Raw genomic sequence first — 26,276 nt, 5'->3', positions numbered from 1 at the left:
TGTAATTAACTTTTTTTATATTAACATCAAACACTTTTGTAAAATATTCCACTTATCCGCCAGTGGTGCTTTAATAGTAATACAGCAAACTGGATTTGATTCATTTTGTCTAGCACAGTAACACACACACACACACACACACACACACAGTAAAACAATCCTACATATCAATCTCAGCACTGGATTTAGTTTGGGAAGCGTCAGGGCAGCGCCTCTCCTCCCAGCAGCAAAATATTAACTGTTGATAGCCTTGCAATCAAAGTGTCCCAGCAGTCCCAGTGGGGAACACACTCCATTAGACTGGTTGCCAGGCATATCAGGGACAAGGCAGCCGACTGGCAGCTTGTACTGGGATGAGATATGCTATCTTTATTGTCAAAACATAAGAATGAAGGGGGAGAAAAACACAGATTAGCTTTCCTGACAGTCGGCCGATTGAAGTTGGTGCCAAAATGAATTGGAGGTTTTTATACTCCAGTTTGTATTCTTGCAAGCACAGAAACCCTCACAGGAAAAGGCGAGACTTACTCACTAATCACCTGATAATGGGTGCCGCTGTCCCAGCTGCCCGCCATCCTGGGTGTGCGCTCACGCCACACTTGCTTCACACTGGCACAGGCCTCTGTTATTTTTGAGTGAATGTTGTACCTGGCTTTAGGCAGAATTTTAAAAAGAAAAATGAATAAAGCAAAAGCAGACAAATCATCGTACTTTGTAATCACACAGTATGTAATCCATACATTGTGAAAGAGTTTGTGGGTCACAGTCACAGAGCGGTATAGTATCATATCTAACCTTTGACCTGCTTGTCTGGGGCCAGGAAGTTCCACCCTTCTCAGGCTATTGTCCACTTCAGAAAGACATCGCCTGAAACTCTACTTGCTATTTCTCTTTTGCTAAAGCAAAGCAGCTGAACTCAGCGTTGTTGTATCACAGCTCCTCGTACACCTGAAAGTGTCACCTATGGTGATGAGTAATTTCCTGCATAACACAAAGATACAATACATAAGCGGAGAATCTTGTGGTTTTTGCAGCCACATCAAGAATGCACCACCCTGCCTCTTCCTGCACTGATAACGCTTCCAGAGACAGTGGTGGGCAGCCAGAGGGAGGTGGTTAGGTGTCAGCTCCTTGACTCTGCTTTTCCCCTACCTCTTCTCTGTCTGAGGAAGTCCATCTATCGCTCTCTCTTCAGCTCTGAGAGACAAGCAGCAGCCAACATTCTCCCTCAACACATCTATAACAAAAGGGTCTGCATCCCCGGCAGCACTCTGACAAGTTTTGTGTTTTTTATTTAATTACAAGCCTCTTTTTTTTCTTTTTTTTTTTAACTGTTCCTGCGTGTTTTCATCTCCACAGATTGTGGGTATCTGACAACTTGCTCAGGTGCTACCACAGACAGTCATTTCGTAACATCAAAGCAGGGAGGCTAACCCCGGTGGGAGAGATGCCATTTTCAGTTTTGTGGCTTTGCAGGAAAGCGAACCGTTCACCCATGCTTGTACTCCCATCCTGAGATGGGGGAGTAGAAGACGAGGAGCCAGAAGGAGGCTGAGGGATGGGGGCACCAAAATAAAAACTAATAATAATGACTTTATTTCCATCTCCTACCCACACATGTCTGCGTCCTTCCTTTTCCCTTTCATGTTAGATGGAAATCTCTTTTCTTCAGCTGCTTTGAAGAGAACCGTCGGTGTGGGCGAGATATGAAAGTGTTTGTTGCTTTTTTTTGATTGGGTCATTCCCTGCAGTTGTGATGGAGGCTGATATCTGTCATCTGTGCTGCCTGGGCCAGACTGGAGCGTTCTGCCGTGTTTATCGTCAGGACAGGAAGATGCTGCTTCACCCTGCCTCCCCTCCCTTCAACATCCTGGGATCTTCTGGAACCTTCCCCATCAAGGACGCATTTCTGCCGTCACTGCGGAGCTCGCTGACCTATGCCTTGTCGTTATGCACAAGCAAATCTTAGGGAGGTGATTGCTTGAGAAATGAAGGAATGCTGGGAAATCATTTTTTTGAAGTTGTTTCATGAAATCCCAGAAATTACCGAGAAGTGTCCCAGACAAAACTGTAAACATCACAAAAGCACTACTGCTCTGTTTAGAGTAGTTTAATATTCTTTGATACAAAGTCACTGTGGAGAAACGGGCCATGATGTATTGAGCCTTCAAGTGTTCCAGGAAGCCGTGAGATAGGATGGTGACACACTCTGACCTTTAATCTGCCATTAATTTAAGTTTCCGTATGTGATTAGACATGTCAGACCCAGAGACACAATTACTCCCTTCTCTTCTGCTCCCTCTTTAGCACCATCTGACACGGTTTATGACTCCGCCAGCTATTGTTCTGAGGTGGATAAAAATATGATGGTGTGGTCAGCGGGGCGTTGCACCGGAGAGATCTGGGGGTGCAGCAGGTTTAGCACAGGAAGGCAACACTGCAAGTGATAGTTTAGGGGTGTCAAGGCTGGAACTCTTGTTGTTTATCTGTCAGACCTTCACCTTCACCTCCGTCTATTAATAACCAGTCATCACACACTTTATTTTTTTTACATTTGACCTGTCCTCTGTGGTGGGTGGGATGGAAAACACTTGCAAGGGCACGTTGGCTGAAAGAGTTTTAGGGAGTGGAACTAACTTTTTAAATATGTCTCTAAAATTACAGTTGAAAAGATGATTTCATAACCTTTTAAAATTTGCCTTTTAATATGTACTGACTTGAGCAGGGGTGGGGGTCATTGTGTTAACGTAAGAAGGCTAATCATATGTCCTTTGTAAAGTTGAATTGGAGGCGTGTGCTGTCTCAGTGGGAGCGCGCAGAGGAAGGGAGGGCAATCTCGTCCGGACGCTAATAAGACCCAATGGCTGGTGCAAGGTGGCCAGGAGCGCTGGAAGTCGACACAAGACGGTGGGCGAGGGAGAGGACGGCCAGCACATCTCAAGAGACGCGTTTGCGGATGAACGGAGAGGATGAGAGCGCCGCGGGAGCGTCCGTAGGAGCCGCAGGGAGCTCAGGTGTGCGTCAGCCTGCGAGTCGCGTCAAAGGAGCTGCGCGGCCACGAAGAGAGAGAGAGAGAGAGAGAGAGAGAGAGAGAGAGAGAGAGAGAGAGAGAGAGAGAGACGCGGCAGAATCCAATGGAAACACCTGCGTCAAGACAGGTACCTGCGAACATGACTTTCACCTCCCAAGTGGCTTGAAACCACGTGACACTTGGTCTTACAAAGCTATTGAGTGTTCGCGTATTTAAAACCTGATTGACTTCAAAACTTGAAGTTCACTTTTAAACCTAAAAGTGACGAGATGAGGAATATTTGTCTCAATCATTCATGTGCTGCTCCATGAGTTGGAATGGACCAAGATCCGGCCCTGACTTATCCCACACCTGGACCTGGGCTGTCTCTGTGAGCCACTGACCCCTGGGAGCCTCAAGCCTCCCAAATGAAGCAGTCCTGGTGGGCCCGCCTGGTACAGCTTGGCCTGTTCTCTGCATGGACTTGTGCATGGCTGGTACAGGGATGTGGACCAGGTCCTGGGTATGGCATCCGCTCCAGGACCAGGAAGCTCACACCCATGCACTACAAGCAGTTTTTTCCCAACTTCTCAGAGAACAACCTGGGGGCCAGCGGGAGAGCAGAGGGCAAGATCACGCGCAACTCTGAGCGCTTCAACGAACTTGTGTGCAACTACAACCCAGATATTGTCTTCAAAGATGAGGAGAACACCAATGCGGACCGCTTCATGACTAAGGTGAGGCTGGGGCGGGATCTCTCCCCTCATTCTTCCTGCTACTAAGAACCAGCAGGACACTAAATGAGCTGCAGGTTGACGGGACGACGCTCTAAACTGGGTCTTCAGGACTAACCCTCAACCGCGGGACTCCAGCTAGTTCGCTGCTCCTATCTGCCAACCCTGCGAGGCACCATCGAATCCCATAACCTCATTCATTGTTTGCTCTGCGTGCCCTTGCCATGCTCTTAGCACAAGCGTGTTCCACAGAGAGAGAGTGTTAGCTTTAACCAAACTTCCCCTCCCTTTTCTTGAGATAAGAAGATCAGGATGTAATTCAATACTACCACTTAATAGGCTGAGTTCCCCTTCAGGAACCAGAGTCTTTGTTATTGCAAATAAAACTGATCGTATGGCAGGTGTCTCAGTGTTCCAGCTGGGAGAAACATCCAGAGTGGCCCTTCAACTTGAATCATGGAGGAATGGTATCTGAAGTCATGCCTACAGGAATGACAGTCAGGGCCTTTCTGTGTGGAGTTAGCGTGTCCTCTCCGGGTGCTCCGGCTAACTCCCACACACCAAAAACATGCCAGTTAGGTGACCGGGGGCTCTAAAGTGCCCGTAGGTGTGAAACGTTGCCTGTCTCTGTGTGATGGACTGCCGACCAGTCCAGGGTGTGATTTCACACATTGACAGCTGGGAAAGGCTCCAGACCTCCGTGAGTCAACAGGATAAGCGGTATAGATGATTGACAGATGGATGGATGGATGGATGGTGGAAAGGCAGTACCAGATGTAAGATCTGGGCAAGCAGCCTTTTTTAATGAATCCTCTCGATGCTCCGATGGCGCGGCTCGAGTGTGAACGCTGCAGCTTTCTGTGATTATTTAGGATATGAATCTGTGTTCCTTCCCCTCCCTGAGTGATTCTATGGGACGGAAATCTGTGGCTCTATTATGTTTGCCCTTCTGATGCCCAACTTGAGTGTGTGTACGTGTGCATGTGCCCCTCTTTTGCCCAGATGTGAAAGACGCTCATTGTGCATCTTTTGGAGACTCAGAAGGGTCGCCTATACGAAATTCCCGCCTGCTGAAGTAATGGCACTGTTGGAAAAGAAACTATTGTAGTTCTGACAATGAAACGCCTCTCTTCAATGGCATTGCGAGAAAAATGTATCCAGTTTGTTTTCTGTCCCTCTCTTTCTCACTCTCGCTGTCACATTCCAAGCTGCATGCCCATACATTTTCCCATCTCCCCACACTTTCCCTCTCCACATCCCTCATCTTTTTCTCACCCAACCCTGCCCTGCTCTCTCCTTCTCTCTCTCTCTCTCTCCCTCTCTCTTTTTCCATTCAGTTGCAAGATCAACTTTATTTAATCAATTACAGGTCACAACATTTGCCATATTGCAAGTCACAAGTGAATAAGCTTTCAGGAGATGATGAGTGTATCACCTCGTGCGCTGACGTCGTCATTTTTCATCCGGTTATTTTGTGACAATGCTGACACAGTCTGTAACATTACGGCCCACGAGGGTGTTAAGAGTCACTCTGCACATTTCCGATCAAATGTCTCAGGGGTGAAACTGAGAAACTCATGCCTGGCACCGCCTGAAAAAGGCAGAGAATGGCCTTGATTATTCTGTCACCCTGTCGAAAAGGCCAAGGAATGTGCTAAACTGGCTACAGTAGCTTTCTCTTATACGCTGATTGTTTGGGAAAGGTTGAAATGGCCTTTAGCAGAGTAGAGGAGGAATTGTGAGATGATGCCAGGAGACAAACAATCATAACCTGGGAGACAGAGGCAGCCTTGAAAGCTGGAAGACATGTTCCTCGGGGTTGCACTGGAACCAGAGGTGTGTAGCAGAGACACATTCTGCACACACGTCTTGTTTTCTTGAACAGCGCCATTCCCTCAGTTAATACGAGACCGCGAGCATGTGGCGTTCAAACACCACGTTTCACTGTACATGGACGAAGAAGCGGGCCAAAGAGTCTTTTTGGTTCTTTCATTCTCTCCCAACTGAACTCTCCAAACACTGTGAAAGGAATACAAGCGACGCAAAAGCGACATAAATAAATACTAAATTAAATTTGTGTCCTCTGAAACCACCGTTTCTTCCTCCCCAAGCTGGCTGCAACTCTGTATTTAAAAGCCAAAATAATTTCCCCAAAATATCTCCACTTACAAGAGTTGCTTTTTATAAAACATTCTTTCAAATCTCATGTCGACCTGTCTAGTTTTCTTTAAAAAAAAAAAACAAAACATAAAAAAAGGTCTGTGGTTTGATTTTCCTGTGTTTTAAGTATTATTACTTCCTATTAGGAAAAAAGATTAAATGTTTTAATACTTTAGTCTAAGAATACAGATATTTGAGATAACTAGGAAAAGCTGGCTGATATTATATAATCATACATTCAACACAAGTTCTCAATTTGATTTTACAGTTGAGTAATAAATTTTGTCGGTGCTCCCTGGTGGACAAACTCTACTAGAAATATTGTATTTTTGCAATTTCTTGTCATTTATTCTGTGCGACGCTAAAAAGCGTTGATCTGTTGTGGGATTTCTTGGTTTGGCTCTGAACTGAAGCGCTCCCCTGTGTTTCTAGCGGTGTAAGGACTGTTTGAACAGGCTGGCTATTGCAGTGATGAACCAGTGGCCGGGAGTTCACTTACGTGTGACAGAGGCCTGGGATGAGGACGGCCACCATCCTCCTGGGTCCCTGCACTACGAGGGCCGGGCTGTGGACATCACCACTGACGACAGAGAAACGGAGAAGTATGGCCTCCTCGCCCAGCTGGCCGTGGAGGCCGGCTTCGACTGGGTCCACTACGAGTCCAAGTATCACATCCACTGCTCAGTGAAGGCTGGTAAGTTTCAGGCTTTCACAGATGATCTGAGGTGCCGTCAACAGTCATTCTACGTTGAGTCATTTGGACTTTTTCTGCTTTACCTCCGACAGATCACTCTGTTGCAGTGGAGAAGGGTGGCTGTTTCCCAGGCTGGGCCCGGGTGACTGTTGCCGGAGGAGGTCAGAAGACCCTGTCGAGTCTGGTTCCTGGGGACAGGGTCATGGCCTTGTCGGCCACAGGCCAAGTAGTATTCAGCCCCGTCCTCTTGTTCTTGCACCGAGATCAAGAAACCTGGTCCACTTTTCTGTCTCTGGAGACAGATGATGGCCATAGATTGTCTCTTACACCACACCACCTGGTCTTTTTAGACCCCCACTGCAGAGTGGACAGCAGTAAGTACCAGCCTCAGTTTGCTAGCAGAGCCAGAACCAGGGACTGCGTTCTGATCCATCGAGCAGAGGGGGAAATACGTCCCTCTCGAATCAGCTCAGTGTCAGCCGAGGAGAGCGCCGGAGTGTTTGCACCTCTGACAGACGATGGAACATTGTTTGTCGATGGCGTTCTGGCATCCAGCTACGCACTGGTGGAGGACCACAGACTTGCTCACTGGGCGTTTGGACCCCTGCGACTCATCTCCTCAGTCAACCGGCTACTTTGGGGGGAGATGAGAACAGAACAGCAGACCCCTGACAGAGAGACAGCTCGCAATAAGGCTCCATTGCGCCACAGCACTTTGGCAGCAAACACGAGTGCACAGGTGAGTAACAGCAGACGGGAGCACCTGAGCGGACCTCTGAGGGTGGGATTGAAAGAGAAACTCCCTCTGCAAGGAGCCGGATCCCCAGTGCACTGGTATGCTCGGTTACTGTATGGAATCGGATCTGTCGTGTTAGACTGCGACGCGTTTCATCCTTAAGCAGAACATTAAAGACTTCCAACATGTGGCGCTGTTCACCGCCACTTTTACTCTAACACTTCCTGTTCTTAGCTTCAGTTAACTGAACCTCCAGCGGAGTGACTTGCTCGCTTCTGTCACTCGGCGTTATAATCCATCACAGCGACGTAACTGTTAATACTGCAGTGATGTTTCAGGAATCTGAATTTGAAGTTGTGCTGGTTCATGTTGCGAATGTTCATGCCATCATTGTTATGATTATTTCAAGTAAATGTGTAAAAGGTATATTATTCTAATGGAATAGTAATGACTGATTCCACATCAATAGAATCTTTATTTTTGTACTTTCTGGATTATAATATATAAATGTTATCATCATAATTCCACGATAAGCATTTTATGTCCTCACTTGTCATGTTATAAGGATATTAAAATGTAATTTTATTAGGCAGCATTGTGGTTTATTTGGCCTCTGCAGCAAATTCAGTTTAAGATGATTTATCCTCTGCTGGCTCCGCAAAGACGAGGTTCTTGGATTGAAGAACCTGAGAAATGAACATAATTCCAGGGTTTGTGGTGGAGTGCTTGGGTTCAAAGCCTTCTTGAGAAATCCAGGTTTAATAATAAAGACTCAAGACATGTCTCGTATTTTCCACTGTGACGCTCCTTGACTTTATCACAGCCTTTAAGCTACCACTGTTAACGGAGTCGAGACAGAGCTTATAACTACAGGATGTAGTTTTTTGCTTTTTTTTGGAGCCCACGGTTCAAATATTTTACCAAGTGATGTTACACATTATTTATACCAAATTGTATTCTGCTGCTTCCCATCTATGCTCCTCACTTATATCCACCTGTAGTTAATATACTTAGTTTCTCCAAATACCATTTAATTCTAAATATTTACCAAGGACCTTTAAAAAGTTCAGAATGAGTACGACTGCACTCAAGACCAGCAGTTCAGGGTTCTACCTCCCTCTTGTGGAGAAACTTCTGTCTGATTTTTTATTCTCGACCATTTCCTGAATGTATTTACATCTTTTATCAATAATAAACTCTAACACATCTTCACATCATAATTTGAAATTTGTGGATGCTGCCTGCAACATCGTTCACTCACAATTTGGTTGAGACCTCTGACAGCTCCTGCCACATTTTAAAAAAAAAAGAAAAAAAAGAAAGAAAATTAAATATAATCAGAACAGATCCATGGGTAAAAGAAGAAAAAAAAGACAAAAGTGTGCTGCTTTAAATGTCGTGATTAGAAAACTGCACACAGAGGAGCTGAACTGTGTTCTCTTCTTCTGGTTTGTATTCTGTTGTAAACATCTGTGGAGGTATTCTAGGGGATTATCCTTGAGATGCAGGAGGCAGATGGGAAAGCACCCGCTCTGCTGACGGACCAATGGGAGGAACCTGGTGTCCTAATACCACCCTCTATTTACTTCCATCGGCCAATCAGTCAGTCCCCCAGCCAGTCTCAGCCCCCCATATCTAATCCAATCTTGCTAAAACTGAATGGGGAGTTAACTAATCCTGTCCAGGGGACCAGTAATAACCTATTTTCAAAATGAAAACCTGCACACACTTCATTCGGGCTTTAATAATCTCACACATTGATGGAGTATTTTTGTTTGTAGAATCGCGTCATGCACCTGTACCCGCGCTTGGATACACAGGAGAACATCTGAGCTGACACGTGACCGCCACGTTCGCCTGATTCTCCTCTGCTGTCAACAGAACACCGCTAATCGTCTGATTTGAGTGGAAATTATCAGGGCTCACACAACCCACCTCTGCCTGAAACCACCAGAAAAAAACAAACAAAAAAACCCAACAACAACAAACACATTCATGAGAGACCGACATCAAATCAAATCAAACTTCGAAAGCACTTCAGGCTGCGTGTCTTTGCTTCATCAAAACCAGAAAGCTCCTGATTCCCGAAACCTTCTTACACAACTGAAGACTTTCTTTGAAACTCCTTTATTTTCACAAAAAGGAAGCAGTGCCCGATGGGTGTTTAGGTCTGAATGCTCCTGGCATCGATGATGTAGCTTTTGTATCTGTGTCTGCATGACTGACATCAAGAGGAGGCACACAGCAGGCGTCAGGGCCGTAGGGGCACGTCTTTGCCTCCTGTTCGTAAAACCAAACTGAAAGTTAAAAAAAAAAATTCCCAAGATGCATAAGATCAAATTTGTGAATAAGAACATTTCATGAATGAGGCCCAACGATTATAAAACTCTTTGAATTAAATAGAGGATTTGTGTGAAGGTCAGCTGCAGGACCCCCCCCCCCCCCCCCCCCCCCAAGCAGGTGCTTGTTCTCTCCCTGCAGAGCACACAAGACCTTGATAATCACACTCTACTTCTACATTAAAAATGTCCTGTAAGTACGAGTGAGAAATCGACCTCCCTGGAACGGTTAGGAGTTTTTGCTCAAGGGCAAGACGGGAGATAAACTCCCGCTGACGTGGACTGAAGCTGGAAGGCACTCCAGCGCCGCCAACGACGCATTAAATGTCAGAACCTGCAACGATTAGACCGGAACACAATATTTGTTGAAAAAAAAAAAAAAGCTTGGGACTGTTAGTCTCCCCTTTTCTGCATAACTCATAATCGTATGTGTGTTATGTCTGAATTTTTGCATTCCATCATATTTCAAACGTATAACAATAAAAGATCTTGAATCGTTATCAGAAACATCGTCTTTAGCTGATTTATTTGTGCCACTGTGGTTTCCTCACCCCGATAAGGCGACCAAATGATAAGAACCTCCCAGCCCCCACCCCCCCCCACCCCCCCTCCACCGAATGTTCAGCCAGTCTCCATCATCTTTGTCGTGTGAAAATAAATCCAATAATTTAACAATGGAGAGGTCAGCACCTGAGTGTACGGGGGGGGGGGGGGGGGGGGGGGGGTGTTCAAGTGTGAAACCTCAGTCAGTCCTGAACGTAACTGTCAGCAGAAAGACGCACTGACAGAATAACTCTGATGCAACTTAGCCACTGTAGCCCAGCACCATGAAGTGAGTTTGTTTTTTTTGATGCTTTAACTTTTTATTTTCTTCTCTCTTTATGTGTGTGTGTGTGTGTGTGTGTGTGTGTGTGTGTGTGTGTGTGTGTGTGTGAGATGGGGCTCTTATGTGTTGGTATGATAAAAGATTTTTGATGATGATAAAAGACAATTTTTTTTCTGTTTCTGGTGGGGGAGGAGTTGCAGAGGCGCCTGTGTTATTTCCATTTTTTTCTTACTAATCATGTTGGGTTTTTTTTTTATTTAGGCAAAATATTGAGGTGAAAAAAACATGTGGACACAAGCATCACATTGAGGGAATATTGGAATGAAGTGGACGGAAGACATCCTGAGTGAGCCTGCTACAGAACCAAGTTGAAACATTTGTTTCATCGCACGACGCCAAATCAGCAGTAAAAAGCGCACAGAAGCACAAAGAGGAATTAGCGAGCGAGGATCAAGTGCTTAGCAAACGTGTGGACAACTCGTTTGCTGCCGCGAGAACCCGCTAAAAAACGGGACGTTAGACCGTTAAACGAAGCGATGGCATGGACGCAGCGAAGCAGATTCAGTCTCACACACACACGCGAAATAAATAAATAAAAAGAAGAAGCCAAAAACAATGTAATGAAAAATGGCTTCCCTGATTGTAATGAGCTAATATCCATCGCTAATATCCACCATATTACCGAGCTCTCTGCGTATAAACGACCCTCCGCGGACAAAGTTGTTCATGTCTGCTGGGATGAACACGTTCAAAGATCGAGTAATTCAACACAATTCCTATGCACCTCCGTTTGTATGGATGCATTTTTTTTTATTGACGTAGTTGTTATTAGCTCGCATGCACTTGGCGGAACAAGCCGTGTGCAGACGCAGACGCAGTTTTAGTGAAGTGAGGGGATGCAACTGACCCACAGGGTATCCATGCAAAGTTGAGTTGCAAGTTTAGATAGATGAATGTCTGCAGTCGAGTTAAACTTAGTCTAAATAAATAAATAAATAAATAATTAAATAAATAAATCAAACAAAATAAAAACAAACAGGCAACGTGTACGCTCGCGTTTAAACAAAGTTCAAGACTGTCATTATCGGATGCAAGTTTTAGGGTAAATCTGCAAGATCTTTTACGACCTCGCCAGCGAGATTCCACAACAGAGCGGCGGCGACAGCTAGCTGGTGGTATCGTTCAGGCTAAATCCAGAAGCCCGGAGTTTGGGTTCACGGCATGGAGCTGGGAAAACTTCATAGGACTGGTTGAAGAGTCGTCTCCGCACCTAGTAGCTTCCCGACGAGCGCATGACCATTCGTCTCCAAGCCGGAGTACTAGTTAGCTTGCTAACCATAGCATTATCCATCTGGTTGAGAAGCTAGCTAGTACCACCACACAGCCTGCCTTCCGCCGTCGTGCACTTCCCCCACTCTCCCTCCAGCCGGCTAGCCGCTGCGTTAGTCCGGTACATAAAATGAAGCGACCATCAGCATTTTGGGAAGCTGTGTGGCTGTTTGGATTTTGCTGATGTATGAGGAGACAACATTGTTTTTGTGAGGTGAGTTGCTTTAATTATGACTTCTCCGAACTTGTTACAGCAAACATGCCCAGAGACACACCAACCCTGACCTTAGACCGGCTAAGTTAACGTTAGCTCCGCTATCAGCAACGTTTAGCAGCTAGCATGTAGCAAATGGGTCTGTGTATTTGCTGGAGAACTAGCAATGTAACCCGAGCGCTAACTTCAGGTTGAGTAATATTGCTTTCACGCCCGGTTCGAGGTCTTTTCCACTGAATCATCGGTTGACGTTTTCCCAGGTGAATGTGTATGTGCATGAGAGTTTAACGATATCATGTTGGTCTTCGGGACACTTTGCTACTACGTCACTGACGGTGGTAGTTAGCCTATCCGTATCCGCCTGCCGCTAGTGCCTCGGACGCGGCTATTTGCTGGAGTAGTTACCAAACCGTTGATATCGGTGTTTACATTGAGAAATGGTGTATATTACCGCTGTAATCGAACTGAACACTCTCAGTAGCTTTAGCCACGGTGCGGCAACAAATGTCATTTGTTGCTGACCAACACCACCAGACGGTAACAAATACGGCCACTATGAAAGTTAATTTAGCAACACTTTCATCGTTAACTCCGTTCATACTACGACAAACCCATCATGTCATCTGCGTTACTGTGCCTTGGTTACTAAAACGAGATGAGGTCTGCTCAGATTGTCGACTTGCTAGCTTGCATTTTCCTCTAGTTAATGCTGGTGTTCGTTGGGATGAGCGTTTCCACTGTTGTTGTTGTTGTTGTTGTCACAGAATATGTTAATTAAGAAGCTTTCAGAAGGGACTTTTATCACGCCCATTAGTCTAATATTTTGCTATTTGTAAGAGAACGTTTTATATTCCTCTATATACCTTGTAAGATTAGTTGTTCGGTACTTGCACCGCGATTGTGTTTGGTCAGTTTTCAGTGCACATCATCGTCACCTGGTCCTGCACATTCCCAGCTCACTCTGATAAGGCTGCATGGAAACCACGTAGGTTTGTGATGTGACTCCATGTATTCAGTCTCCAAAAACAAAACAAAACAAAACATAAACGGGGACAATATCTGTTCCTGTACTTATAAAAAAAAAAACACGAGAAAAGCGCGCCTTCCTCATTAATACTCCCATCTCCCTCAGGAGGCTCGAACAGATACACGACGAAATGTGTGTTTGTGTGGTAACGGAAACTCAATAGGTGATTCAGCAGTTCAAGTTAAAGCAGTTTTTTGTTTGTTTTATATAAATACGTCTGCGTATTTTGATATGGAAACAATTGACGCGATGGCGGAACAGATGCTTATTGTAATTGTTTGTCGCCTCGGAGATCAACGATGACATGAGCCGAGATTGGTGCCGCGTATCTTAAGTAAAACTATCCCAGAGTGTGAATTTCCCAAACTACCGTTTCTTTTCAGACATCGTTTGCCAGTGTCGTTTTAGCCTGATGCCTGTATGATAAGGAGCAAACGTGAATCGGCTTCCGGTTACTAGTTGTGCGGATTGAAACAATGGCGTGGCCGTCCAATCCTACAGTTTGTTTTACAGTATTTTTTCCCCCAATGGTATGAAGCTTATAGCGGAACTAAAGTGTGCCAGACAAAGGTTCTGGACGAGAGGCGCACCGCTGCAACAGGAAGTTCCACACACGGAAGTTGTGTTTTCTTTGTGTACCCCGATTTATGGTTGATTTATTTAGGAAAACACCCTTTAGTTTTTTGTGTTTTGTGGCCTTCCACGCTGCTCTATCACCGCTATGGATTATGTGTTGCTGGGTTAATAAGTTTCCGAGCTGTTAGAGTCGTTCCCGAGCCATCCGTCTTCTTTAACCCTCGCGGTATTTTCATCAGTTAGCGTGAAAGCTCGATTGCATTATTGCTAACGTTAGACGCAAGGATACAAAAAAAAAAAAAATGGCTCAAGCGAGGACATGGCATTGTGACATGATTTTCTGCATTGCATGTGTTACATGTGCTTTTTGATTGGTATGGTAAGTGTTAGGTGAGACATGGCAAAGTACAATTTGGGGTGTAAATGTATTGATTAACATATTGGCTTGTAATTAATGCAGTTTGCTGTGTTGGTAAATTAGAGCTGCATATCAAGTTAATTTATGGGAAAAATCTAACCTGCTGATTCAGCTGGTTTAGTTTTTTCCCCCTTGAGTCTTATCAGATATAATTGCATATCATTTCCCACCTTTCGCCATCAGAACAGACCCGTATTGTTATCTAATGTACATACCTCGTTTGCATGGTGGTGAATAAAAAAAAAAGAATCTAAAAACACACTGATGCGTATCTTGAGCTGGTTGTACTTGTGTGTTTAAATTGCAGATCTCTGTCAAGGAGGTCAAAATTAGCTCGGGGGATGGACGAGCAGAAATCAAACTGCGAAGAAAGTGACTCAGAGCCCACAGGTAATGAATGAAAAGTCTCTGCTTTTTTTCCCCTATGCCTCAACATAATTTTTCAAGAAAGTGCTTGTCTTGCAGGATAAAAAAAAAGTCAGTGTTCTCATACTTTGTTCATAAAAAAGGTCTTAATTTCCTCAAAGTTGTAACAGATTTTCCAGCAGATACTTGTAATTACATATAATTAATTATTGATTATCCCCAGTTATTATATATTATTATATCCCTATTGTTGGTAAGTTTTGTGAAAGATGTTTCTTCTTGTTATGTTCAACATTGTTTGCTCTAAATTGCTGGTTCTGAAGTTGTTATTTTATATGTTGTAGCTGATGACAATGCCCCTGCTAAGCAGCTTGCCTCCTCAGAGGGAGAGTCCAAAGCCCTTCCTGCTGCTGAGGACGTGTCTGGTGCTACCGCAGCCTCTTCTAGCACACCTGTGTAAGTTCTTCACTCACACGGTGCTGCAGTTTTTCTCCTGGGATGCTCTGCATGGCAGGCAGTACCAAAAACTCAATCTTTTTTCAAATTATTTTGTCTGTGATTTTGTAGGGAGAGCGTTCGAGCATGTGTGCTTTGTAACTGTGTGGAGCGCAGTCTACATGGACAGCGGGAACTGAGACACTTCGGGTCGACTTCTGAACAGCCGACCCTCCAGACATCCACTTCGCCACTACCACAGCCCGGGAATGATGACCTGTCTTCCATTGGATTTTCTGACACTCCCTGTTTGGCAGCACTCTTTGATGACTCAGGTTGAGCTGAAGACATTATACTCTTATGTTGTGTTGTCATACAGTTAATCATTATTACTACAAACATTAATCATATCCTGGATGAAGTCCACCAGAATAATGTGTACAGATTTTAAGTTTGGTATGCGGTTTTATTAATCTTGGGGTTTTTCTTTGAACAGGGGGCTGTTGGGTTCATCACTGGTGTGCGGTGTGGTCAGAGGGAGTGAAGCGGATGGAGAATGAGGAGCTGGAGAACGTGGACAAGGCTGTTATCTCAGGGACACAGCAGGTTGGTCCACAGTCTACACGGTGGATTAGGCAGTGCCAGATGAGAATATAGGGATGAAAAGATGTTTCACAATCCTTCCCAATACTATGTGTTTCAGCTTTGCGAATACTGCAAAAGGCTGGGTGCAACTATTCGATGCCATGCTGAGGGCTGTTCAAGATTTTACCACTTCCCCTGTGCAGCGGCTAGTGGATCCTTTCAGTCCATGAAGCAGTTGATCCTCCTCTGTCCAGAGCACATAGACAAGGCAGAGGGTTTAGGTAAGGAATTCACTTCAATGTGCAGAATTGTCTGGAAACACAGCAAAAAGGGCAAACGGATGCCAAACTTTGTGCCCCCCCCCCCACACACACACACACACACATCTGCTGTCAGGATCAGTTTGGCTCCCTCTCATATTACCCTGTGCCAGAAAAAGGCAGCCTCAAAGTCCCTCCTTTAATGTAGTCTGTATTAAGCTTAAAGCTGTTTGTCGCAGTATTTTTAAGTTCATTAATATCTGCATCATAATAGAACAGATGGATCCATATGAGTGTCTCAGAAGCAAGAGAGTTGCATGCATTTGTAAATGTGTGGTGCAACAAGAGTCCCCTGTTAATGATTAAAAAAAACAAACAAATGTACCTCCTCAAAGTATTAAGTTTAGATATCAATAAAAGGAGACTTGATCCTAGAAGAGTATTGGTGTGATTGGAATCAAAGATATTTAATATCAATCTCCACAGCACAAGTGCTTACGCTCTGTATCTTATACTGCTCACTGCTAGCTGCTCACTTTCCCTAGTTGACCTCTGAAAAAATAATGAAGATACTTGCTGATGTCATTGAATTTTTTCACATTTTATTTCTTATGCTTTTCTTTTCTCACAGCAGGTGAAGAGGCTTGGTGTGCAGTGTGTGACTCGGCGGGGGAGCTTTTGGACTTGCTGTTTTGTACAGGTTGTGGCCAACATTACCACGCAGCCTGTCTGGAGATTGGTGCCACACCCATCCAGCGGGCAGGATGGCAGTGCCCAGAGTGTAAAGTGTGCCAGACTTGCAGGTGAGTTCAGCCTGTTGAGTATAAATACGTGCTGTGTGAGATTGAGATGTCGTTAGTTTTAACTTTTTGTAAGACATTTGTATGTTATGATTTGTTCTGTTTTTAGAAATTAATAACTTGATCCTTCATTTTCTTAGACAACCAGGTGAAGACTCCAAAATGTTGGTATGTGATGCCTGTGATAAGGGCTACCACACCTTCTGTCTCCAGCCAGCCATGGATTCTCTTCCCACTGACCCATGGAAATGCAGAGTATGTCCCCTTTGTCTTGTTGTGCTCTACATAGGGACGAATGTCAGAATGCGATTTTAGTCAAAGTACAGTTACTTTAATGTGCCTCGTTTATCATTTGGTTTCCATTTTATCATACCAGAGGTGTCGCGTATGTATGGAGTGTGGCATCCGTGGTGTGGTGCTGCCAGGTTTGGCCCAGTGGTTTGACAACTACGCTGTGTGTGAGGCCTGCCAGCGTCACCGCAGCTCTATATGTGGCGTGTGCAGCAAAGCTGCCAACCCATCTGTTGCTCTGCAGTGCTGCGGCATGTGCCACAGGTTTGTTCACTCTGTCAGCACAATTGTTCATATGAGGTAGACCGTCACCGTGTGTGGGCTTGTCACTCATCATAAAATAACAAAACATTTTTTTATTGTTATTATTAGGTGGGTGCACAGTGAGTGTGCTCTTGCTGGGGAGCTTCCAGAAGCCAAGTCCATTTGCCTGCTTTGCAAGGATCATCATCAGGAGGAGCAGCCTGTCACTCAAGCGTGTACAGTAGAGATACAAACCAGCGAGGCATCGGAGGAGACTGAAGGACAAGTACACTTGGTGGAGATGACCATCCAAACAGATGTAGAGATGATAGAAGAGCAGACAGACTTATCTGAGGTGACATCACAACAGAGAGGTTCGTCAGAGATGGATCCGGCTGAAGTTGACAAGGAGTTGCCCATGGAGTTGGGTAAGGCTGAGTTAGACACACAACACGAATAGTGTTGAAGGTCCACCAGTCATGAGTTTTACTCGACTAGCTGAAGAATATATCTGGTAAATGTCCAAGCTGTGTCTATGTATGTTAACTAGTTTTGGCTTTAGGGGTTGAAGCTGCTGTTGGAGAGAAGACGGACATTGCAGAGGGAAGTGTGGAGCTGCAGGTAACAAAAGAAGAATGCACTCCTGATGTGCCTGCTGCGTCACTCGAGTCTACAGGTAAATTCAGAGACGAATGTAAACATGCATATGTTACACAAAGAAGTACTGTATTCTTTGTATGATGGTATCGTGTAACTAATGATAGATGTTTAAATGATAACCCTAATCACCACACATACCTTCGTTTTAGATGTGGAATGCTCAACAACAGAACAGGGGGCCTCTTGTTTACCTGCTGTTGAAGAGAGAGCTGAGGAGGCGGTCAGCCAGGTGACTCAAGCTGCTGCTTCCCAGGACTCCACTGTGGAGACAAAGTTTGACAACTCCAAAGCAGAAGCAACACCAGAGTCACAGCAGGGCCCAGAAAATATGGAGGTGGAGAACCAGGAGGCAGCTCCTTTGGTGGAACAGGATGTATCAGCAGAGTTATTAAAGAGTGGTTCCGATGGCACGCCATTAACGGAGCCATTCAGTGATGCTCTACCAAAGTTACCAGCTTCTGCAGCCTCTTTGGACAAAACAGAACATTTGGCCATGTCTGATCAGCTGGTGTTAAGTCCATGTCAGGACCCCCAGTCTTCCTCTCCTCTTTCTTTATCAGGAGACACACAAGAGGCACCCTGTACTGTGGACATAGAGGGGAGACTACTACCTCACTCTGAAGAGGAGGAGGAGGAGGAGGAAGAAGAGGATGATGAGCAAATGAAAGGAGAGAGACATATTGTGGATATAAAGCAGGAACCACAGGAGCACAAGGTTAAGCCGGAATTGTTGCTGGATGAGATGTCCAACATGAGCCATGGAGATGAGAGTAGCAGTGGCTTCCTGGGCTCTCCTGGAGAACCGGAATCTCAGCTCTCAATGGAGTACGGACTAATTCCTTCTGGCCGCCCACACACAGATAACCTGCTCACTGAGACTGATGACTCGCTTCCCTTTGAACCTCTTAGAAGCGATAGAGAGAAGGCGAAACGGAGAGGATCCCCAGGCCGCTCACGGGTCAAACAGGTATAGTCAGAGATTCATGTGAGGGGGATTAAATTTTAACAGCTGAAAATTTAGTTCCCCGTTTTAACACCCTTAAGATGTTTACAGTCACAAATGGACTTTATGATGAAATGTTCTTTTGTGGCTTTCAGGGACGGAGCAATAGTTTCCCTGGGAAGCGTCGACCTCGAGGTGGTGGCGCAGGGAGAGGTCGTGGTGGGAGGTCACGTCTCAAAGCCATGGCCTCTTGTATTGATGCCTTCTTGGTGAGCCGGGCTTTAAACTATGTTGTTTGACGTGTAGATGAATGGAAAAATCTGGCCTTAATTACTATTTTCAGTTTTGTTTTTTTCTCAATTGTATCTAACTTTCATCTTCTTGTCCACAGCTAAGCATGACAACAGACTCTGGACTAAATAAGGAGGAAGATGATGAGGAAGATGACACCATGCAGAACACAGTGGTTCTTTTTTCAAACACTGATAAATTTGTCCTGCTTCAGGTATAGTTCTTGTTATTACCAGTTGATATGACTTGTCTTGAGGAATTTACTGTACCACCCTTGTCACTGTTGTGGTTCAGATACTCTTTATTTTCTCTTTTATTTCGCCTTCTCACTCTCTTGTCTCTGTTACAGGATATGTGTGTTGTATGTGGCAGTTTTGGAAAGGGTGCAGAGGGACAGTTGCTGGCTTGTGCTCAGTGCGCCCAGTGTTACCATCCTTATTGCGTGAACAGTAAAGTAAGTACAATATTCTTAAATTTCTATTTCATCTTTGTCAATTCATGTTCTTACGACTTCATGTTTCCTGTAGATCACCAAGACGATGCTCCGTAAGGGCTGGCGCTGTTTGGAATGTATTGTGTGTGAAGTGTGTGGAAAGGCATCTGACCCTTCCCGCCTGTTGCTGTGTGATGACTGTGACGTCAGCTATCACACCTACTGCTTGGACCCCCCCCTGCACACTGTACCCAAGGGTGGCTGGAAATGCAAATGGTAAAAAAAAAAAAAGAAAGAAGAAGAATTGTAGGATCATGATGTTTTGTTTATCCTTGTAGCCTTGAATGGGTTCAGATGGAAATGTCACATGGAAATGTGCATATTATGTAAAACACTGGAGCCTCAGCCCTTCAATGACAATTCAGAGCCTCATCCTTCTTTCTTATGTTTCTGGCACAAGAAAGTATTGTAAATTTACATCGTTATTTTTCTTAAATCTGGCATATAAGCTGTGCAATCATGACAGTGTACTTCACTACTTCTGCGCAGGTGTGTGTGCTGTGTACAGTGTGGTTCCAACTCACCGGGTTTCCACTGCGAGTGGCAAAATAACTACACCCACTGTGGCCCCTGTGCCAGCCTTGTCACCTGTCCAGTATGCAGAGAGAACTTCATGGAGGAGGAGCTGCTGCTGCAGTGTCAACACTGCGATCGGTGGGTGCTGCTCATTAGAACAAATCTAGACAGAAACTGAGAAATTCATTAAATTGCAACTAATGAGGATGAGTAGGGCATTGATGTATTTTTTCATTAACTATTCCATAAGATCTCCGTGATGCCATTTGTCATGAAAATGATGCTTATCAATGTTTTTCTGTGTGCAGGTGGGTACATGCAGTCTGTGAGAGTTTGTATACAGAGGATGAGGTTGAACAGGCTTCAGATGAGGGCTTTGCCTGCACATCCTGTAGCCCATATGTTCCAAAACCTGTGGGTAAGTTTCAGAAGGAAAAAATGATCACATGAAAACTATGGTTTGAAAAACATATATGTGGGATATTTTTCTTTGTTCTGACATTGCATGTCTGCCTTCTGGTCATTGTAGTTGAGTCAGCCATAATGGCTTCAATCAAGATTAAAGAACCAGGTTAGTGTATTTTGCAATTCACGTTTGTGATTACAAGTTCACACTCTGTGTGTATGTTTTGCTTGTTCTGTATTATGTGATTCATATTTGTAAATGTCTCTTCACAGAGCCCCAGTTCTACCGGTTGGAGGGTGTATGGCTGACGGAGTCTGGGATGTCCCTCCTACGCAGCATCTCAATGTCTCCCCTGCATAAGAGACGTCAGCGTCGCTCCCGTCTTGGCACCTTGTGTTGTGATGGAGGTCCTGATGGAATGGATCTGAGGGAGGTTGAAGGAGATGGAGAAGAGGGAAAAGGTTGTCGCACTGTTCAATCGTGCATTGGGGAATGAACACTTTCACCTTTTTATTTCAGGGTTTCGTGCATACTCAATCTTATTTTGTTTGTCTAGTCTGCGGGGAGCCCATGGAGTGTGACTCTAAGATGGAGAACCCTGGGAGTCCTGAAAGAGAAGGCGGTGGAGAGGGGGGCATTGAAGGCATGGCCGACTGTGATGGTCTTAAAGGGGGTGCAGAGGAGATGGAAGATGGCAAGAAAAGAAAGCGGAAACCTTACAGACCTGGTAAGATCCTACAAAAACATCTGTCGACACGGATGTCAAAGCATGCAAATACTACTTGTCAATATTTTGTGGCTAACCTATCAATAAATTGCACCAGGAATTGGAGGCTTCATGGTGCGACAGAGAAAGTGCCACACACGGTTGAAGAAAGAATTTTTTGCCCAGCTGGCTGGTGAGACTACTTTAGATGGACATCCAATTGAGAGAACCATTGAGGACGGTTAGTGAGCTGCAAACTTTATTCAGTATTTCAGTGTTACGTAAAAATAATTCTACAAATGTCATATTCATATCCCAGGGTTAAGTGGTGGCTCATTGGTCTCATTTCAAAAGTGTTGAGTCCAACTCTTGTTTAAAAACACACTTCCCTTATTCATTTGAGTTGTTACACCACACTTTGTACACTCAAAACTCAAGCAAAAGCATGCATGTTGATCCTGCTAAAAAGTTTCGCCATCCTTTACTTTGGGTATAGCTCAATGCCATGTGATCTTCCAAGGCATAGACACAATATGTCCCCTCCTTAGCAACCCTTTGCATTTTTTAATTTGAGATGGCTTTTGGTCACAAAGTGCACTCTTTGCCCTTCTATTAGTGGTTGCAGTGTCAGACTCAATTTCTGTTGTTTTGAACATTGAGAATTTGTGGGACTGAATGTCATGGATTTATATGCTTAGGACCCCACCCTGACACGGATAACATAATGGATCCTAAACCAGTGGAGGGTGAGGAACAAGCCAAGAAGCGTCGGGGCAGAAAGAAGAGCAAACTGGAGGACATGTTTCCAGCTTACCTCCAGGTTTGCTACTCTCAATGCAACACAATTGAAAAATTGTTTATGAACTTATTGAAACAAGAACTATAACATTCATATCAAAAATGTTTCACTGCAGGAGGCTTTCTTTGGAAAGACACTCATAGACTTGAGTAAGAAAGCTGTGATGACACCCCAGGGGCAGAGGCCAGGCACATGTCTTGTCAGACCTTCATTACCAGCACCATCCGGGGTCAAAACTACTTCCCTGGAATGTAAGACTGCTAACATGGAAATTACAATATAAATTTGGAAAAGATCATTACAGTGAGTGTAAACTCTGCACTTATCTTACTAGCTGAGGCCAAGGATCGTGTGGTAGAAGATCCTCACAAACAAGAGGGGGGTGAGGCCCCCCAGGCTCAGGGAGAAGGTGGGGGTAAGTGTCTATTTCTTCATTAATGTAGCCGGTTATGGTCTGTAAGTATACACAGTTTGGTTAAAAATGTACTTCTTTCTTTTCTTAGGAGTTTCTGCACCGTCATCGGTAATGAAGGACCAGGCTTCAACTGATCCTCATGACTCTGATGTAGAAAAACCTGAAGGTAATCTCCTGAACCAAGTTTTACCACAGGGTTTTTTGCCCTCAGTGTCTTAGAATCAGCTAGAGAGCAGAAAATCTTGGCTAAAATAATTTACTTTGAAATATGAGAGGATACTTTGGTGTGCACATTATGTAGCATTTGATATCTGATGTTAACTTCCTTCTTTTAATGGTAGGTCTTCCACAAGGGGTGGAGAGTCAAGATTCTGAGCAGTTCTTTAGGAAGGTTCTGGGAGTGTCAGAGGGCTCCTCTTTGGGGGCCATAAAGCCCATCTTGGAGGGCAATAAGGGAGAACTCAATCGTAGCACTCTACCACAGAGAGCTCTCCTCTCAGGTGTGTAGAGGAATGATATAAAATTATCTTTTCAAAAAAATTATGTTCAACTCTATTGCATGATCGAGGACGTTTTGGGAACTAAGTAAATGGCTAAAGTGAAGTTTGACTTGGTATTCAAACGTTGACATTTCTTTCAGGGTCTCTGCCCTCAGCTGGAATGATGGATGCCTTCCCTGGCCTCTCTCAGTCACCCTTCTTTGACATCCGGTAAGATTAATACAAGAGTTTGGCCAGTAGGGTCTTTTGCAAGGACAATACTGATCATTAGTCATGAAGGAGACTGATAACTGATTTAGGACCAATATACACGCTCAGTAAAAAATGAAATTCTTGCTGTCAAATTTCAGAATAAAATAAACTGAAACCAAAAAATTTTGTTGAAGTACTTTTAAGCCTATGCTTGATAATAAGTTATAAACTATCATAATAAATCTTTTGCTTTGGGGTCCTCTTTCAGTAATACCATAGCCATCCATGTTGACTGGCTATTAGTTATGACTTTTAACTTGCCAGATGATACTGTTGGCGGCTCGTTACTTGAGATCCCAGTCAGACCAGCAGTCTGACAATATCAATTCTTATGATCATGTAAATGTTGACTATTGCCAATAATTGGTTGACCGTGAAACTATAGTAAATGTTCTTTTGCTTTGTAATTGATAATTATCTATAGTTTCAGCTACTTAGCAATTAGTATTGTCAATTACAGTGCAAAAACAGATAAATGCTTGTTTGGACTGTTGTGCCTGACTTTCACATGTATAAACTCTTCATAAAGACATTTATTCTTTTGTGGTTTACAGGGACAGGGGAGGGCTGTTCAGTCCAGATGGGGGCGAGGAGAGTCCCTGGGCAACTCCCTCTACCCCAGCAACCCCTTCATCCCCACCAACCCCAACTGAGGCAGAGGGTGATGGTCTATCCTACAACCAGCGCAGTCTCCAGCGATGGGAAAAAGATGAAGAACTTGGAGAACTATCAACCATTTCACCTGTGCTCTATGCCAATACCAATTTTCCCACTCTCAAACAGGACTACCCAGGTGAGTGGAAGAATTACTATACCAACATGTTCCACTGAGTAAGACCTTGTGACTTGTAAGACCAGACATACATTTTGAACAGGTTAATTACAATGTTTTGGGCAGAAAAAAATGTAACAACTGCTATATATCTGTCACAGACTGGGCAAGTCGCTGTAAGCAAATCATGAAGATCTGGAGGAAGGTGTCAGCTGCTGACAAGGTTCCATATCTGGTAGGTTCTTTCTTCACTTTGTTTAAAAACAAGTCTGCCAAAGAGTAAGTTATGAATTGAAATATAAAGATTTTATATTGGCTCACAATTGTTTCATTCAGTTTTGTTGTAACCTATTCATTGTGTACTTATTATTATTATTATTATTATTATTATTATTCATTTTTTCCTGTGTTGGGTCATAGTCACTATTGGCTGAGGCTACTGTCACCTCTATGCATAAAGCGTCAAGGGATAATTTACCATGCACAAATGCAGAATACTGTTACTACTAAAGTTTGAACTCTATATTCAAGTGACATGATCTTGAGTGGTGTTTGCTGCAACCCCAATGATAAATAAAACCATTAGGATAATCCAGATTCAGGATGCACGGATGTTTTTGCCATCAGATAAAACAACTATTTTTTGTTGTGAAATATATTTTTTCAACTTAACATTGTTTCATTAATAATCTTCTCTCTGTAGCAAAAGGCCAAAGATAACAGAGCAGCTCAGAGGATCAACAAGGCACAGAAAGTGAGTAAAACCTTTTCACATGTTCTGAATGAAAGCTATCAGATTTAATCATGATGATGGGTACAAACTGTTTATATGTTGTCTGTTCTCCCTTCGTCCCACAGCAGGCAGAGAGTCAGGTTTGCAGGCCAGTCAAGACGGAGCCAGGACGTGTGAAGGGAGAGCGACCCAGTTTACACCTCCAGATCCCTCCACCTTCAGGTTCTACGTCAATCTCCTCCCAGCCCAGCTCAGCAGAAAGCCCATTTCCCTTCCCTCCAGATTCAGGATCATCCTCTGTCTTTTTCTCAGATGGACTTGCTAAGACTCCGGGTTCAGCTGAAATTCGGACAGATCCCTTGGCAAAGCTTCCTCCTCAGTCACCCCGTTCTCACTCACACCCAAACACACCCTTCTCCTATGCTGGGGCCAGCCCCATACAGGCCTCTTCCTCAGGTTATTCCACTTCCGGCCCACAGGGTCTTCCTCAGGGACGGCCAGCAAGTCTTGGCTCCTTTGACATGCAACCAGGGACTCCTGCAACCTCTAGACGGGCTCAGCAGGTTGACCCGTACTTCCGATCACAGCTGCAACAGCAACAGGGTCATTTACCACAATCCCAGCAAGGCTCTCAGGAGTCCCTTGGACCCCCAGAAAGCCCTCATTCAAGAAATGCTGGGCTTGGTGAGTCACCTATCTTTTCACCACCCCACAATGCCCACTATGGAGACCCTTTCAGAACCCAGCAAGGGATGGGACGGCCAGAATATGGATCGGCCCCATCACCGTCTGCAGTGGCTTCCTCACCTGCAAGCACAGGACAGTACAGGGCTGAAATGAGTGCACCTTCCCCTCGTTCTTCTGCACTTGGAAGATCTGACCTAGCTGCTGGCTCCCCTGCTGGGATGCTGGAGTCTGGAGACGGTTTATTTAAGGCACCTATGACGCCACGAATGCACCAAGGGGAAGGTCTACATCCTGGAGCATCCCCAAGCCACCTCTCTGAAGGTTTTAGGCAGTCTCCCTCTCACCCTTTCTCGGACCCCCACAGTCAACCATTAACTCCCAGACCGCAGTCAGGTGACAGTTGTTCTCTTGGGCCCCAGAGGCACCCTGCAGCTCAACAGGAACTTTGCCATAGAGTGCCCTCCAGCCCACAGTCCCAGGGCAGCTGTCAGTCTCCTCACACTCCTGGTGGCCTCTCCAACGATGCTTACTCTGTCCAGTCTCCTGCTACCCCTCGTTTCCAGTCCCCAGACCATTGTTCTCAGCCACCTTCAAGGCCACAATCTCGAGATCCTTTTGCTACTATCCACAAACCACCTCGTCCTATCTCAGTTGCCCCAGAGGGAACGGCGAGTTACAAAAGCTCACCTCATCCAAACCAGCCCCCTCCATCCCATCCCAACAGTGGTTCCATTGGGGACCCTCTCTCTGGTAAACCCTCAGCACCTCCTCAAAGTTTCAGCCATAGCCCCAGCACAGGAGGCATTCAAATAACTCAACAGCAGATAGTACCAGGTCAGCTGCAGCAAACACAGCCACAGACACAACAAACTACCGTTCAAGACACTTTCAGCTCAAGGTTGGGACCCCCCTCCGGATCTCAAGATCTAGCAGCTGTCCGTCCTCCAGATGCACCTCATCAAGCAGCTCAAGAAATGCCTGACATTTCAGCTGTGCAGGACCCTGCATTAGTGGGCTTAAGTCCCTCTGAGGTGGAGAAGCATAGACAGGTATGTACAGG

The 26,276-nt window shown here is 44.8% G+C and overlaps 2 protein-coding genes across 3 annotated transcripts in view; both read left to right on the top strand.

Moving 5' to 3' along the window:
- Nucleotides 1–2,974: 2,974 nt before the first annotated feature.
- On the top strand, nt 2,975–8,531 carry dhh (desert hedgehog signaling molecule). The gene is made up of 3 exons (XM_086214792.1): nt 2,975–3,747; nt 6,337–6,598; nt 6,691–8,531. Exons 1-3 carry the CDS (start codon nt 3,439–3,441, stop codon nt 7,494–7,496), a joined length of 1,377 nt encoding a protein of 458 aa, XP_086070918.1. The 5' UTR covers nt 2,975–3,438; the 3' UTR covers nt 7,497–8,531.
- Nucleotides 8,532–11,485: 2,954 nt separating this feature from the next.
- The window catches only part of kmt2d (lysine (K)-specific methyltransferase 2D), a 30,503-nt gene continuing 15,712 nt past the window's right edge, over nt 11,486–26,276 (top strand). Inside the window, exons 1-33 of one of the 2 annotated variants that reach the window (XM_086214783.1) lie at nt 11,486–12,042; nt 14,371–14,453; nt 14,774–14,885; nt 14,997–15,199; nt 15,361–15,470; nt 15,568–15,730; nt 16,341–16,512; nt 16,650–16,764; nt 16,886–17,064; nt 17,173–17,471; nt 17,606–17,719; nt 17,853–18,670; nt 18,802–18,915; nt 19,038–19,151; nt 19,287–19,391; nt 19,465–19,646; nt 19,920–20,084; nt 20,255–20,364; nt 20,476–20,517; nt 20,625–20,813; nt 20,909–21,079; nt 21,177–21,299; nt 21,757–21,878; nt 21,973–22,108; nt 22,192–22,272; nt 22,361–22,438; nt 22,614–22,772; nt 22,913–22,982; nt 23,579–23,817; nt 23,958–24,031; nt 24,500–24,550; nt 24,655–24,751; nt 24,842–26,265. In XM_086214783.1, coding sequence (XP_086070909.1) covers nt 14,405–14,453; nt 14,774–14,885; nt 14,997–15,199; nt 15,361–15,470; nt 15,568–15,730; nt 16,341–16,512; nt 16,650–16,764; nt 16,886–17,064; nt 17,173–17,471; nt 17,606–17,719; nt 17,853–18,670; nt 18,802–18,915; nt 19,038–19,151; nt 19,287–19,391; nt 19,465–19,646; nt 19,920–20,084; nt 20,255–20,364; nt 20,476–20,517; nt 20,625–20,813; nt 20,909–21,079; nt 21,177–21,299; nt 21,757–21,878; nt 21,973–22,108; nt 22,192–22,272; nt 22,361–22,438; nt 22,614–22,772; nt 22,913–22,982; nt 23,579–23,817; nt 23,958–24,031; nt 24,500–24,550; nt 24,655–24,751; nt 24,842–26,265 — 6,180 coding nt within the window. In that variant the 5' untranslated portion in view covers nt 11,486–12,042; nt 14,371–14,404. Of the gene's footprint in view, nt 12,043–14,370; nt 14,454–14,773; nt 14,886–14,996; nt 15,200–15,360; nt 15,471–15,567; nt 15,731–16,340; nt 16,513–16,649; nt 16,765–16,885; nt 17,065–17,172; nt 17,472–17,605; nt 17,720–17,852; nt 18,671–18,801; nt 18,916–19,037; nt 19,152–19,286; nt 19,392–19,464; nt 19,647–19,919; nt 20,085–20,254; nt 20,365–20,475; nt 20,518–20,624; nt 20,814–20,908; nt 21,080–21,176; nt 21,300–21,756; nt 21,879–21,972; nt 22,109–22,191; nt 22,273–22,360; nt 22,439–22,613; nt 22,773–22,912; nt 22,983–23,578; nt 23,818–23,957; nt 24,032–24,499; nt 24,551–24,654; nt 26,266–26,276 lie in introns of both variants that reach the window. The other variant, XM_086214782.1, reaches the window with a different exon arrangement.

This window comes from Aulostomus chinensis, chromosome 9, assembly GCF_037954235.1.
Source record: "Aulostomus chinensis isolate RoL2024-O1b breed Wild chromosome 9, RoL_Achi_v1.0, whole genome shotgun sequence".
In the NCBI taxonomy this organism is placed as follows: Eukaryota; Metazoa; Chordata; class Actinopteri; order Syngnathiformes; family Aulostomidae; genus Aulostomus; species Aulostomus chinensis.
This window is presented reverse-complemented; position numbering and strand designations above follow the sequence as displayed.